General features: G+C 43.0%; 1 protein-coding gene across 4 annotated transcripts in view; it reads left to right on the top strand.

The window, feature by feature from the left end:
• The window catches only part of HYDIN (HYDIN axonemal central pair apparatus protein), a 451,163-nt gene that overhangs the window by 375,865 nt on the left and 60,014 nt on the right, over positions 1 to 15,284 (top strand). For all 4 annotated transcript variants that reach the window (XM_056824703.1, XM_056824709.1, XM_056824699.1 and 1 more), the window contains exons 61-67: positions 493 to 644; positions 747 to 936; positions 5,259 to 5,361; positions 5,557 to 5,832; positions 7,505 to 7,647; positions 9,598 to 9,816; positions 12,251 to 12,411. In XM_056824703.1, coding sequence (XP_056680681.1) covers positions 493 to 644; positions 747 to 936; positions 5,259 to 5,361; positions 5,557 to 5,832; positions 7,505 to 7,647; positions 9,598 to 9,816; positions 12,251 to 12,411 — 1,244 coding nt within the window. The remainder of the gene's footprint in view (positions 1 to 492; positions 645 to 746; positions 937 to 5,258; positions 5,362 to 5,556; positions 5,833 to 7,504; positions 7,648 to 9,597; positions 9,817 to 12,250; positions 12,412 to 15,284) is intronic.

The following is a 15,284-nucleotide window of genomic DNA, read 5'->3' as shown; positions in this document are numbered from 1 at the left end:
ATCGCTCAGAATTGTGAATGCTTCCCCCCAAAATCCTTGGTCCTTTTCTACCTCACCACCCAACATTGAGGGGAGGAATATGAGGACCAAGACTTTCCTTCACTCTCTCCTGCTCTATCTTCCTACCATTTTTTATAGCTATCCCAAAATCTGTAGTCTACACAGTTTCACAGATGAGGAAGGGGCAGGTCTCTTTAGTTCTCAGTTCTTCAGAGGCTAACTCTGACATATAAGGCAAAACTTCCAATTTTCCAGCAATCTTCCCAGCTCCTCCTCTTTCTCCCCTTCATTGCTATACGTGCCTTCAGAAAGGCACCATTTTTTTTCCTTTCCCATAACTAAGATCAAAGAGGGAAGGGAAAAGAAAAGATCCCAGGTCCTGGGACAATTTTAATTGTCCAGCCCTAACTATGGACTACAAAGATAGGGCAGAGGGATGGGCATGCCCAGTAGCTAACATATCCAAATATCCATATCACCTTATCTCTCTAGTCTATGTTTCGCATCAGTGACATCTTTGAAGTGGAACCCAATAAGATGTGCATCAGCAGCCATTCACAGGCTTTTGCCACAGTGACCTTCACGCCACCGACAATGCAGACCTTTCAATGTGTCTTTGAAGCCTCCTTAGATGGTCTACCCAAGTAATTCTCCTCCAGCTTTTTTTCCTGAGGGAGGTATGGGAATAATGGTACCCCGGCATCACCATCCTAACTGGCAAATTGCTGATTCCTTGCTCCCTGCAGCTTCCTCTCCAAGACCAGAAACCTCTCATTTGATATTGTCGGAGAAGGGAACCTACCCAGAGTGATGATTATTCGACCTGTTCTCTATAATCAGAAAGGAAACCCCCTCTTCCTGTTTAAGAGACTCCTGGTGGGCCAGTCAGAGAAGCTCCCTCTTATCCTTAAGAATAACGGTACTATCCCTGCCCAGGTAAGCCCCTCAAGGAGAAAGATCGGGAGAAAGACTTTGAAAACCCAGAGGGAGGAGTTAATTCAAGATTTCTAACCTTCTTTTCATATTGTCTCTCACCAGTCTCTAATGTGATCTGTAGACTTGAATAAGTTTCATTCAGCAAATATTTACTCACTGCCAATTCTGAATAAAACATGGCACTGGGTAATAAGGAGGATGTGAAGGCATATAAAACATAATTCCTATCTTCAAGGAGTTAACAAGCTAGAGATCTTAGAAAAGACTATGTTCCAAGTGTTAAGAACAGTCCAAGCAAAGAGCCATAAAAGTTCAAAGCATAAAGGCTCCTAGTTGAGTTATCAGGGAAAGTTTCCCGGATAAGGTAGCATATGAACTAGGACCTGAAAAAATGGATTGAGTTTTACAGAAAAGGAGACTAAGACCTAGAAAACTGAAATATTACTTGCCTAGAGCCCGGATCTCAGTAAATAGCAGCTGTTTGGTAAATATCTATTGGTCAATGATTATCTTTTTAAATTATTTTTATTTATTTGGTTAACTATTGCCCAATTACATGGAAAAAAATTTAACCTTTTTTTTAAGTTCAAAATTCTCTCTATCCTTTGAGCCCCAAGCAATTTGATTCTGATTTTACATGTGAAGTCATACAAAATATTTTGCCATAATAGCCGCATTGCAAAAGATAATACAAACAAAACAGAAAATAAAGAAAAAAATTAAAAACATGCTGCAATCAGCATTTGCAGTTTATCAGGTCTCTCTCTAGAGGTAGAGAGCATTTTTTCATCATGGATCCTTTGGAAGTGTCATGAATTATTGTCTTGATCAGAGTAGCTAAGTCTTTTGCAATTTATAATCATTATAGTATTGCTATTACTATGTACAATGTTCTCCTTGTTCTGCTTGCTTCACTTTACTTCAGTTCATATAAATTTTCCCAGATTTTTCTGAAAGCATCCTGCTTATCATTTCTTGTATCATAATAGTATTCCAATCATATACTGTAACTTGTTCCATCATTCCCCATTTGATGGGCATTCCCTTGGTTTCCAATTCTTTGCCACCACAAAAAGAGCTACTGTAAATATTTTTGTACAAATAGGTCTTTTTTTTCCCTTTTCTTGGATCTCTTTAGGATACAAACCTAGTAGTGGCATTGCTGGGTCAAAGGGTACGCAGTTTTATAACCCTTTGGTAATGGTTCCAAGTTGTTCTCCAGGATTCTTGGGCTAATTCACAACTCCACCAAGTGTACCACTTTTTCCACATTCCCTCCAGCATTTGTCATTTAACCAATCAGAGAAATACGAGGTGGCATCTCAGAGTTATTTTGATTTGCATCTCTCTAATCAGTAGTGATTTAGAGCATTTTTTCATGCAATTATTGATAGTTTCTGTATCTTCTTATGAAAACTTTCAGTTCATTTCCTTTGACCACTTATCAATGAGGGAATGGCTCTAATTTTTATAAATATGGTTTAGTTCCCCATATGTTTGAGAAATAAGACCTTAATCAGAGAAACTTACTACAAATTTTGACTGCATTGATCTTGTTTGTGTAAACCAGAGTTTTCATTGGCCTTTTATCCATTTCACTTTTTTTTTTTATGGAGGTTTTGCTTATAGCTATTTTGACTTCTGAGTTTTTGTCCTGATCTTTCCTGTTACCACAGTAGTTTTTATGATCAGGTTCTTTGTTGTTGTTTGCTCATTTTTCCACCCTATTTCTTGATTTGTAGTTATTCTCAGCATGGGGTGGGAAGAAAGCTTATCTCAAACTTTGAACTGTTTTGTGTCACTATTTTCGGAACCAGTTCTGGAGGTTTGGAAGTTTGGGGTGCTTCCAAGTTATTATGATCTGGGCTTTCTTGGTCCAAACTCTGATCTTTAACCAGGAAGGGCCCCTGACCCCTTGGAGTTACAATTAATAATGCTCTTCCGAATTTTCTTCTCTTGAGATTGGAAAGGATATAGTACCTCAGAGTCCCTTGGAACCAAAGTGTTATAAAGGTCTCATAGCTTCCATTCACTCTTGACCAAAAGTGCTACTCTCCACCCAAAAGCGGGTCTAAACAATGTAGTTACCAAATAGGATCTCGTCCTGTAACCAGTACTAATACGAGGATGCCCGTAATCTCTTTCTGACCACTAGCCAAGTTCCCTTCCCATCTCTGCCTTATGAGTTCCCCAAGTTGCTGCTGCTTCTTTCTCCACCACCTAGTCCTCCCATTGGTATATCCATCTACATGAGCTCCAGGGCACTTCCTTTCCCTTTGCCCCAAATCTGGCTTCCTTACCTTGTCTGTGGTCGTGGACTGAAAAAACATCTCACTCTGACCTTGTGTGGATTCTCCCACTCCAGAATTTGATTTGAGACATTCTTTTAAAGTCGCTTGAAGGGCAATATTGGGAGAGCTTGGCCGAGTGCTTCTCCCGTCTGCCATCTTGGCTCTGTCCCCCTGGAAGTCCGCTGATGATCATCTTGACATGTGCATACACTCTCATCAGTTCTTTAATGAGAAAGAAAGAGCATGGCTTCCTTCCTCAGTGCGAGTAATACTGTGGAAAAAGAAAGACTAAGCAGAGCTTGTTAAGGAAAGGACTAGCACTCAACTGGACACCCTTGTCCCATCAGCTATCCCAAGAGACGTCAGCAATTATTTTTTTAAATTTTGTCGGCAGAATTCTCTCTCTCTCCCAATTTGACTTCTTTGCTATGTAGCATAGTGCAAAGGGTACTAGATCAGAAGGCAAGTTAACTCCTCTCCTTGAGCATCTGTAAAGTAAAGGGTTGGGCCAGAGAAGGGATTATGAGTGCTTTTTGTATGTCTCGGACCCCTCAGGCAAGTTGCGTGAAGCTTATGGATCCCTTCTTGGAGTCGTGTAAAGTAAAATACATAAGATTACAAAGGAAACCACTCATTGTGAAATACATTTATTCTAAGGCAGCCAGGTAACGCAACACATCAAGTGCCAGATCTGGCGTTAGGAGGGCCTGGATTCAAATCTGACCTCAAGAACTTCCTAGCTGTGTGACTCCAGACAAATCACCAAACCCTGAGTGCCCAGCCCTTGCCATTCTTCCATCTTAGAACTGGTACTGAGACAAAAGTTAGGTTTTTGTTTTTAAAAAGGAAGGGAAGAAATACATATTGAAATACATTTTTGTCTGTTTTTTTTTAAAAAGATGCATTTATTCAGCATCCTGATTAGACTACTAATTACATTTTTCAATCAACAGCACAAGTGCAAAAACCACCACCACCACCACAGCCTTGGTTGGAACGCTTTATACCTTGTGCAGAATAAAAACTAAAATAACGGGTTATGCAATAAGTCACAAATACAAACGCACTTGTTTGCTTGGGGGGTTGCCCATACACAGAAAGTGTCATTGAAAACATATCCTCTCATAGCAACAAAGGCTGCCACCCGTGTGCTTTGCTGAGCTCACCCATCTATTGTAACCTGCTGCTTCTCCGCCACTTCTTGGCTTTCCTCTCCTGCTAAGTTTTCTTTCCTAATGGACATTGCTTTAGTAACTCATTTGGGATTTAGACATTAAATCCCTGGCGACCACCAATTTAAATATGAAGTCCAAAAATAAAGTTTAACAATTGAGAACCAGACCTAGAGACAGGGGAGGTCCTGGGTGCAAATCTAGATTCAGGCACTTCCCCGCTGTGTGACCCTGGGCAAGTCACTTAGGCCATACCACTCTTCTGCCTTGCAGCCACCATACAGTGTTGACTCTAAGACAGAAGACAAGAGTTTTTAAAATGCACCCACAAAAACCTTTTTCACGGTACCTGGTCTTTGAAAGTCCTTCTGGTTATAGATGTCTTGGATGCAATAACCCTGCCATGATCTGTGAGGTCTTTTGGCTGTATCTACCTCTTCCATTGGGACATAGTTAAAAGAAAAAAGCCCAAACCCCTGGAGTACGGAATTTGGATCCATCTTTACCACCTACTTCAGCAATACTCTGCCAAGGGTATCGAAGACAGAACACTGGCCCCCAAAATGTTTGTAAGCAAGTTCACAGAATTAGACAGTCTCTAAGGTCTCTTTCCATTCCAGCACTGATTGTCTTAGGGTTAGGATGGTGTGTGGGCACACGTGGGTGTCTGCATGCATGTGTATGTGTGCATGTGTGTGCACGTGTGTGCACATGTGTGTAGCTAGCACTTAATCACTGTCCTTCTATGTACTGCACCAAATCTAAACCAGCCTTTCTGTTCCGTAGACGTTTAACCCCAGTGGAAAATCCTGAATTTGTGTCCGGAGCCAAAACTCAATTCCCAGTTTCTGTTTTCCAGCTCCTTATTGATTTGAGGGACAGCACGCAGACCTTCTCCCTGAAAGGCAGGCCCTCCACCAAGTATATCTATATCATAGAGGAGAACAGCCCTACCGAAATAGGTAAGTGGACAGGGCTGCTGGAGACGCGAAGGATGCTCGCAGGAGCCTAGCTGGATTCAGTGAGGACCTCCACCCCCCCAAAGGCTCCCCAAGTAAAAGCCTCCCTCAGAAACGCTGGATCCATCGTGGAAACTCTGACCTCGGCGTTCTCTTCTCCAGCCGCTTCTCTCCCTTCCCGTTGTCTTTCCCTCGCAGCCAAGAAAGCTCATACCGCCTCCCTCATCATTTACCCTGGAGAGACAGGCGAGCTGGACGTTCAGTTCCAACCCGACAAGCCGGAAAGAATGACGGGCACCATCCGTTTGACCGTGATTAATAACCAGTATGAAGAGACCATTTTCCAGATGATAGGCGAGAGCTATGAGGACGATATCACCCTGGACAACATCCATGGGCTTGTTAACTCCAAGTCAGACATGGAAGAAATCATCGAGTTCACTGATGACAAAATGATGGAGGAGTTTTTGTCAGGTAAGAAAAAGGGAGTGGAAAAAGGATGATTGACCAAGATTGGCTCAGCCTAGTTCTTTTTTTTTTTTTAAACCCTCTCCTGCCATCTTGGAGTTAATACTGGGTATTGGTTCTAAGGCAGAAGGGCAGTAAGGGCTAGGCAATGGGGGTTAAGTGACTTGCCCAGAGTCACACAGCTAGGAAGTAGCTGAGGCCAGATTTGGACCCAGGAACTTCTGTTTCTAGATCTGGCTCTCAGTCTGCTGAGCCACCTAGATGTCCTCTGACTCAGTTTATTTCAAGAATGTTTTTTCTCAAGTCATCTTATCTCTCTGTTGTTCACACTTGTATCTCACACACACACACACACACACACACACACACACACACACACACACACCAGTAACAGCATCTTTCCTTTCCTATAACTTAGTATCTTAGAGAGCTGTTGAGAACGCTTAAAAGGTAAGTGACTTACCAAGGGTTGCACAGCTAGTCTCATCAAAGATAAGACTTGAATCCAGGTCTCCCTGATGTCAAGACTGATGCTCTATTCACTCAACCTCCCTGCTTCCCAGAAGTCCCCTCGCCTCTTTTAAATTCCCTCTACTGAGAAAAGTCCCTCTATTTTTTTTTAAACCCTTACCTTCAGTCTAGGAATCAATACTGTGTATTGGCTCCAAGGCAGAAGAGGGTAAGGGCTAGGCAATGGGGGTTAAGTGACTTGCCCAGGGTCACACAGCTGGAAAGTGTCTGAGGTCAGATTTGAACCCAGCACCTCCCATCTCTAGGCTTGGCTCTCAATCCACTGAGCCAACCAGCTGCCCCCTGAAAAGTCCCTCTGTTGCTGAGTAGCACACAGCCCTCTGGCACATGTAGTCCTGAGACTTTCCCTCAAAGAATGAGGCCCATTTGTTCCAGGATTTATGGAAATGAAGTCCTCCATGCTCATCCCCTCCCAATCAAACAACATTTACTAAGTATCTTGGTTGTTTATCCTCGTTGTTATACAGAGATTAGGCACATATTGTTTCCCGGCTCAGTCACAGCCCAGGAAGTCAGCACTGGCCAATCATTGATCAGTTCTCCAGCTCTCGGGTCAGTATCACTCAGAAAGCAGCTGAGGCGAAGCTTGTCTGCTACTGGGCAGTAGTCAGAGGTGAAACCCAAGTCAGAATTCGCATCTCCTAACTTAGTATAATACAGATTCAATCCTGGTCATCTTCCCCAAACCTATAAACAGAGGCTTGTATTTTCCCCTGTAGCTATGGGTTTGAGGACCCACATAGGATTGGGCTCGTGTGCTTATATATAGTTTTTGAATGGGGTAGGAAGGGGCTACAAGAGAGGAGGAGCTCAGTGGCTCAGGGGATTGAGACCCAGGCCTAGAAATTGGTGGTCCTGGGTTCAAATCTGGCCTCAGACACTTCCCAGCTGTGTGACCCTGGGCAAGTCACTTAACCCCCATTGACTAGCCTTTATCACTCTTCTGCCTTGGAACCAATGCACAGTATTGATTCTAGATTCTAAGATAAAAGAGGTTTTTGTTGTTGTTTAAATAGCAAAGGAGTAACAACTTGGGGGAATGACACCCTGTTGTCACAGATAAAATGGTAGCCGCTTTGCCCCAGGAGCCACTGCTAGGAGACAGTTATGGCAAAATGTAAACGCGATCCCCCTTTCTGTTTCCTAGCTTCCCGGATGGCTCACCTCCAGTTTGGGGACTGCCATATTGACCAGACCTATGAAGTGACCTTCACAATGACCAATCGCAGCAAAAAGATTGTCGTGAAGTTTGAGTGGGCTGCCATGAATTCTCTTCAGTTCTCCCCACAGGTAAAGGAGAACGCTCCTCTATTATTACCAGGAGTCAGCTGAAGCCTGAGCTATTATACACTGTCTTTCAGGGTGGATTTGACTTTCTCCCAATCCAACAAAAGCAGGGGTCTTCTTGGGCATTAGCGCCTAGACTAAGAGGCAACCCAAGGATCAGGCTGTCCATCAAGAAACAATATCTTGTGGGTTCCTGTCTTAGTCAAGGTGTTAGATGCAATCATGCGTATGCCCTCGAGTGTATCTATTTCCTCAGGAGGTTGTGGGCTTACAATGGTCAAAGTCATTGATTGCTCCTGAGGTAGCAAAGGCTATCTGACCAATAAAGGTCCTCCCTAGGCCTTCCACCTTTAACGTAATCCATAAACTCAAACAGAGGTCAACCTCACCCTTTCAGCATCCCACTCATCCCACTTCTGTCGCTTTTCTTCTAAGAAAACTTGTTTCAGCTCTCCCAGCCTATTCAGAACTCCAGAATCTCAGGAGGAGAGAAGAGACCATTTGGCCTAGAAATTCAGGAAAGATGAGACACTGGGATCCTGCTTCCCTAGGTGTCTTAAAGCCATCGAACCTTGGGGAAAACAGACAGACCAACTAAAGGCTACTGTAATCAAGCAGGCTAGAGATGATGAGGTCCTCAATCAGAGGGAGGGCTTCCTGAGGCAAAAAGCGGGACAGACGGGAGAGGGGCTGTGAAGGCAGAAGCAAGATTTAGCAGCTCTTTGGATATGTGGCATGAGGAAGTGACAAAGCAAGAATGATACTAAGGTTATGAACACGACTTGTCATCACTGGAGAGGAGGATACTGATGCCCTTGTCAGAAATAGGGAAATCTAGAGATATGGTGGGTGCAGTAACTGTTCTGTTTGGGACTTTAAAAGTTGGAGGTGAGTGTGGGACAGTCAGTAGATACAAATGTCCAGTAGATACGTGGAAGTACGCCACTGAAGCTTGGGAGACACATGGGCTGGATTGATAAGTCTTCTAGCTATCTACACAGAGGCCATTGCTGGGAGTTGAGTAGGTCAATAAGGAAGAGAAGAGAAGAGAAGGGGCAGGGGGCCACCAGGCTGCCTTAGAAGCTGTGAACTGGCCCAGGATGGAAAAGTACTGAGATCAAGCCCATGTGTGACCCCTGCCCTTCCAGCTTGGGTAAGATTGGGAGATCTAGTCTGAAATAAATCACTGGAAACTATGGAAAAATCAATCTCAATGGAGTGATACAGTTAGAAACCAGAATGCAAGAGAAACAAGTAAGAAGAAAGTCAAGGCAATGAAGGCATAAAACTTTTTTTCTCTGGAACTTTGACTGAGAAAGGGAGGAAAGAGATAAAACAACGGCTTTAAAGGATGGAAGGATCTTTTGAAAGTTTTGGGGGGTTTTGAGCATGGGGAGTCCTGCATGTGTTTATAGGAATCAGGGAAGGAACCAATAGAGTACAGGGGGAGGTTGCCAATTATAAAGAGAGGGATGATTGGGAAAGACAGAATTCCTACAGGAAAAAACAGGAAGGGATGAGATTAAGGACATGTAGAGGGATGGGTGACCTTGTCAGCTACCTCTTCAGCAGAGGCTATAGTAAAGGAGGAAAGAATGGGAGATGATATCAGGAAGAAGAGAGGGTTGGCCTCAGTAAAAAGGCGGCATGGCTGCTACTTTATTCGTCACTATTAGAAATGCATAGATCCCTCTGTGTCTGGGAGACTGGATTAAATTGGAGGTCTAACTGTATCCAGGACCTTGAATGTCATTTTATAATAAAATCTGTCCTCTCTTAGAGTGTTGCTAAACTTATTTCTAATCAAAAGACGGGTATCTTTTAGCCTGCCTATTCAATAGCAAATGATCTAATTACTGTTGCGACCTATAGCTTCTGCTCCTCCCTGAGGAGGTGACAGTCAAGCTTCAGTCTGTTATTTCCTGAGATGATCATCTCAGGTCCTCCCTTTAGGTTGGCCACCTTCATGCTGGATGTGCCAAGGACATCAAAGTGACTTTGAAGTCTAGTTCGCCCACCGCGTTCAAGAAAACCTTGATAAAGTGTAAGATCTCGAGAATAAAATTCCAGCAGCCTGCAGACCAGGTATCAGACTGGGACGACCACATGCGCACAGTCAAATGGGTAGATGCTGTGAGAAATCCGAACACGGCCATCTCTCCCAAAAAAAAAGTGAGTAGATCAAGTAGTAATCGCTGGGGTGAGTCAGCCAGCATTTCCCGAGTACCTGCCAGGTACCAGGCACTGTGCTAACAGAGGCTGAAATTTACCTAACCGAGCTTTCAAATAGATAGCCTGGCAAAAGCAAGTCTGCCCACCCTGAAAGTATTTACACGTGGCCATCTCCATGCAGTTTCCAAAAGACTAGGTGATGTCATTGAAAGTCTCCCAACTATGAGTCAGGAGGGTCTTGGAATGGAATCTGACCTCATATATGTATTATCTGTGCGACTAGAACAAACCATCTAACTTCTTACAGCATCAGTTTCTTCATCTGTAAAATGGGGATTATTATGCCTATAATGCCTACTGTAAGAGGTCATTTTGAGGCAGTATATATGAAATGGCTAGACAAGTGGCAGGAAGTGCAGTGGTACAATATGGATAGTGCACTGAACTCAGAGTCAGGAAGATCTGAGTTTAGCTCCTGCCTCAGACATTGACTATGATCCTGGGTGAGTCATTTCACTTCTGCCTGCCTCAGTTTCCTCCTCCATGAAATAGGGATGATCAGGAAGTCAGGAAGACTCCTCTGTAAAATGAGCTGGAGAAGGAAAAAGGCAAAGAACTCCAGTATCTTTGCCAAGAAAACCCAACCTGGGGTCATGAAGAGTCCGGGCACTAATGAAACAACTGACCAGCCACCAAGGCTTTTAGACCTTTCTTACACCCATGCCTCCTCCTAACCTCCCTATTTCTTTGGAGGGCATTATTATTATTCGAGTCACCCAGGTCTGATCTAGGTCATCCCTTGACTCTTTCCTCCCATTGAACCCCCACGTCCAATCCATTTCCCAGTGCCGTGGGCTTTTTCTCCCCAGCACTTCTCATGGGCTTTCCTGCTCTCCATTCTTAAGGCCACCCCCACTCCCAAACCCAGGCCCTCCTCATCTCTTACCTGAACAATTCTAATAGTCTCTTGATTGCTCTCTCTGTATACAGCCTCTCCGAGCATCCAAATCCATCCTCCATGTAACTGTCACCTTAATATTTGTACAGTATATATTGGACCTCTGCTCAAGAGGCTTCTGTGGCTCTCTATTGCCTCTGAGAGAAAATACAAAACCCTCCATGTGGCTTCCTAATCTGGCTCTGACCACCCTCCCAAGCTCATTACATCATCCTTCATTTCTTGTATTATTTATTCCAATCTAATGGACCTTACCTGCTTTTCCCAATAGACAGCATTTCATGTCATACTTTTTATAGGCTGCTCCAGTTAGAATCTCTTCCTTGTCTCTACTTTGTATCCTCAAGCTGCCTCCAGATCCACAAAGATGTATCCTCTTATATAAGGTCTTTCCTGATTCCTGATTCCTCAAGTCATGACGGCTCCACCCACCCACCCACCCCAACTCTGTAATTTCCTTGTTGTTATATTCACGTTCATACTGTTCCCCAGCACCCACCGCTAGTAGAATCACATGTAACCTGAGGGCAGGACTGCTTTCCTGTCACAGTGCCTGGTCCAGAATAGGTGCTTAATAAATGCTAATTGAATTCAGCTGAACCGAATCCTAAACTCTAGCCTCTTCCCTGGAACTGAACCACAGAATTCAGAACCCCAGAGTTTCTAGAATCTCAGAGCTAGAAGAGGCCTTCAGGATCATCTTGTCCAGTCCCTTTCTTGTATTGATGAAGGACCCAAGATCGAGAAAGGTGAAGTGCTTTGTCCATAAAAACTCCAGGACTAGAACTCAGATCTTCAGATTCCCAGGCCAAGGTTCTTTCAACCACAAAGCACTCATGTCATTGCTTTGCCCACTCACTCAGCTCCTCTTCTGTAACATACACATAAAGGAGGTGGACCCAAAGCCCCCTCTTCAAGAGCTTCATATCATTTCAGAATCATAAACTATAAACATGGAAACTTTATTCCAAAGCTTTGGAGTACAACTTAACCTTTTATTATAATTCTTCCTCTCTCTACCCACAATTCATATTGATTGTTGTTCTTCAGTCATGTCCAACTCATCATTACCCAATTGGCAGTTTTCTTGGCAAAGATACTAGAGTGCTTTAGCCATTCCCTTTTCCAGCTCATTTTACAGATAAGGAAACAGAAGCAAACAAGGTTAAGTGACTTGCCCGAGGTCACACAGCTTGTGTCTGAAGCCAGATTTGAACTCAGGAAACAAAGTCTCCCTGACTTCAGGCTCAGCACTCTATCCACTGTGGCATCCAGCTACTTCATGGTTTATGTTAAATGTACTTCCTGCAGATCTTGGATCTAGGAATAAGGAGCTCCTTTTCATTAGGCTGACTGGTATGAATGTGGAACAGGGATGCTTCGGGCATCCTGTTTACATACATGTTACATGACCCCAACAACAATTTTTGAACCACATTTCTGAAGAATTCAAAACTTTGTTGACTCAATTTCCAGGTAATTGAGACGGACCCTGAACCTGTACATGTAGTTGTGGATGAAAACTACCAAGAACTGGATCTTCTCGTCAGTGCTGTGGTGGACTTTGCCTCCTTCCTATCCCAAGTCAAAGAAGTGGCCTTTAAGGACACACTGGTTTTCCAGACCCGAATTTTCGAGTGAGTCACAGAAAACCACGAATACACAAAATATACCACACTATCCACGCTCATTCTGCCTGCATTTCTTTCGTGGAAGGGACTCGTGTTTCTCCTCCAGGGCCATGGAATTTGAACATATTAGAACTATCCATAAATACCCATAAATATCAAAACTCCATGAACAGAATTATTCCTTCTGCAAGAAGAAAAGCATTGGCGTATGAAATCTCATGCAAAGCTTTTCTTGGAGAAATGATCTGGCTATTGCTCATTTAACAGATAATGGCACCTCTTTACAGAGAGCCCTTCCTGTGCCTTTGTCTACAGGGAGCCCGACAGCCTCAGGATGCCCTATTGCCAAAAGGATGAACGCTGAGCCAAACTCAGCTGTGATTCATCAGTAGCTAGAGTCCTGAATTCAAATTTAGAAACTTTATGCTATCTTGTTACTCTGATCTCAAAGGAGGTTCCTTGTGTCAATGTTTCTACTCTTCATTAATTCATTCATTCAATGGCAAATTGAAGGCTGTGGTAGATACAAAGATACTGAAGGAGATAGAAAATTTCAATAAGACATGATTATATGGTACAAAGTTTGCAACTATGCAATGACTTAGGAGCAGCTAGGCATTAAAATGGACAGAGCACTAGTCCTGAACTCAGGAAGACTGACCTTCCTGAGTTCAAATCTGGCCTCAGACACTAGCTGTGTGACCCTGGGCAAGTCACTTAACCCTACTTGCCTCAGTTTTCTCATCTGAAAAATGATCCAGAGAAGGAAATGACAAACCACTCCAGGATCTTTGCCAAGAAAACCCAAATGGAGGCAGAGAGGTCAAACATAAATAATTATTAAACAACATTCATTTAGGAGTCCAGACCACTAGAGTTCAAATATATTTCTGTGACTATCACTGAGCAAGCTATTGAACTTATTGTCTGCCTCAATTTTCTCATCTTTAAAGTGGGAATACTAATGGTAACTATCTCTCAGGGTTGTTATGAGGATCAAATGAGACAAAATAAAGTGCTTTTCAAACCTTAACATGCTATAGAAATCCTATTACTAATATTATTATTAATACTCAATATGTATTTCTTAAGCTCCTACTTACTAGGGATATCAAGAAAGTAAAAAAAAAATAGTTCCTTCTCCCAAGGAACTGTCTAACAAAGGAGATGGCACTCAACCAACCACATAGGAACAAGATATGAACAGGATAAACTGGAGATGATGTTATGTCAGAATTGTCAGAATTACAGATAATGTAATGTCGGAAGGAAGGTGTGAGCCGCGAAAGGATTAGGAAGGGGTTTTTGCAGAAGCTGGACTTTTAGCTAGGACTCAAACCCAGGAAAGTCGGGAGATAGAGATGAGGAGGAAAGAATCCCAGGCCTCAGAAACAGCCAGCAAAAAGGTCTGGAGATAAGGAAGATGCTGTCACTGGGTCGAGGAATGCGTGGGGCAGATAGGTTGTGAAAAGCGTTAAATGCCAGAAGATTCTATATTTAATTGTGGAGGCTGTATTTTCATCAGCTCTCCCTTCCCTCCTCCAGTAAAGGGAGAACAAAGAATACAAGACAAATAAATAGAGATTCCATCACCTCAAAAAAATTAGGCTAGTTCAGTCTAATACCCAGGTGACCCCCAAATTTCACAGAAAAACAAACCTTTTCCTTACTATATAATACAAAGGTGCAATTTTTAATTCATCTCTATAATCTTAATGGTTCAAATTATGAAGCTCTGCCACTCTACCCAAATGCACCCTGCTCTCTGGTGAGGAATAGTATTTGTAACAATTCACTCTCTTTCCACAAATACAAGATTCGGTTAAAAACTTCATATGAGAGGCTGCCAAAGTCTCATCCAAATGAGAATGCCTTAACTAGATCGATTTCTTCCTACATTCTTCAGTGGTCAAGGGATCATGGCAAAAGATTCCTACCCAGCCCCTCACTTGGGAATCAACCAATACCAAGCACTCTTCTCTTACTTAATGAGAAGCCAGGCTGGCATCATTCATTCACAAGTCAATTCAGAGGCAGCTAAGTGGCTCTATGGATAGAGAGCCAGGGTGGAGAAGGCATGTCCTGGGTTCAAATTTGACCTCAGACACATCCTAGCTCTGTGACCCTGGACAAGTCACTTAATCTCAATTGCCCTATCCTTGCCACTCTGCTGCCTTAGAACAAATACTTACTAAATATTCCAAAACAGAAGGTAAGGATGGGGGTTTTTTTAGAGGAGAGAGGGAGGGAAGGAAGGAAGGAAAGAAGGAAGGAAGGAAGGAAGGAAGGAAGGAAGGAAGGAAGGAAGGAAGGAAGGAAGGAAGGAAGGAAGGAAGGAAGGAAGGAAGGAAGGAAATAAGGAAGGAAGGAAGGAAGGAAGGAAGGAAGGAAGGAAGGAAGGAAGGAAGGAAGGAAGGAAGGAAGGAAGGAAGGAAGGAAGGAAAAGAGAAAAAAGAAAAGAGAAAGAAAGAAAAGAGGAAGAAAACAAAGAGGAAGAAAGAAAGGAAGAAAGAAAGAAAGGAAGAAAGAAAGGAAGGAAGAAAGAAAGGAAGGAAGAAAGAAAGGAAGAAAGAAAGGAAGGAAGAAAGGAAGGAAGAAGAAAGAAAGGAAGGAAGAAAGGAAGAAAGGAAGGAAGAAAGGAAGAAAGGAAGAAAGAAAGGAAGGAAGGAAGGAAGGAAGGAAGGAAGGAAGGAAGAAAGAAAGAAAGAAAGAAAGAAAGAAAGAAAGAAAGAAAGAAAGAAAGAAAGAAAGAAAGAAAGAAAGAAAGAAAGAGAGAAAGAGAGAAAGGAAGGAAGGAAGGAAGGAAGGAAGGAAGGAAGGAAGGAAGGAAGGAAGGAAGGAAGAAAGAGAGAAAGAGAGAAAGAGAGAAAGGGAGAAAG

The sequence above is a fragment of the Monodelphis domestica genome, chromosome 1, assembly GCF_027887165.1.
Source record: "Monodelphis domestica isolate mMonDom1 chromosome 1, mMonDom1.pri, whole genome shotgun sequence".
NCBI lineage: Eukaryota > Metazoa > Chordata > Mammalia > Didelphimorphia > Didelphidae > Monodelphis > Monodelphis domestica.
The sequence above is the reverse complement of the archived record's forward strand: the minus strand, read 5'-3'. Positions and strand labels throughout refer to the sequence as shown.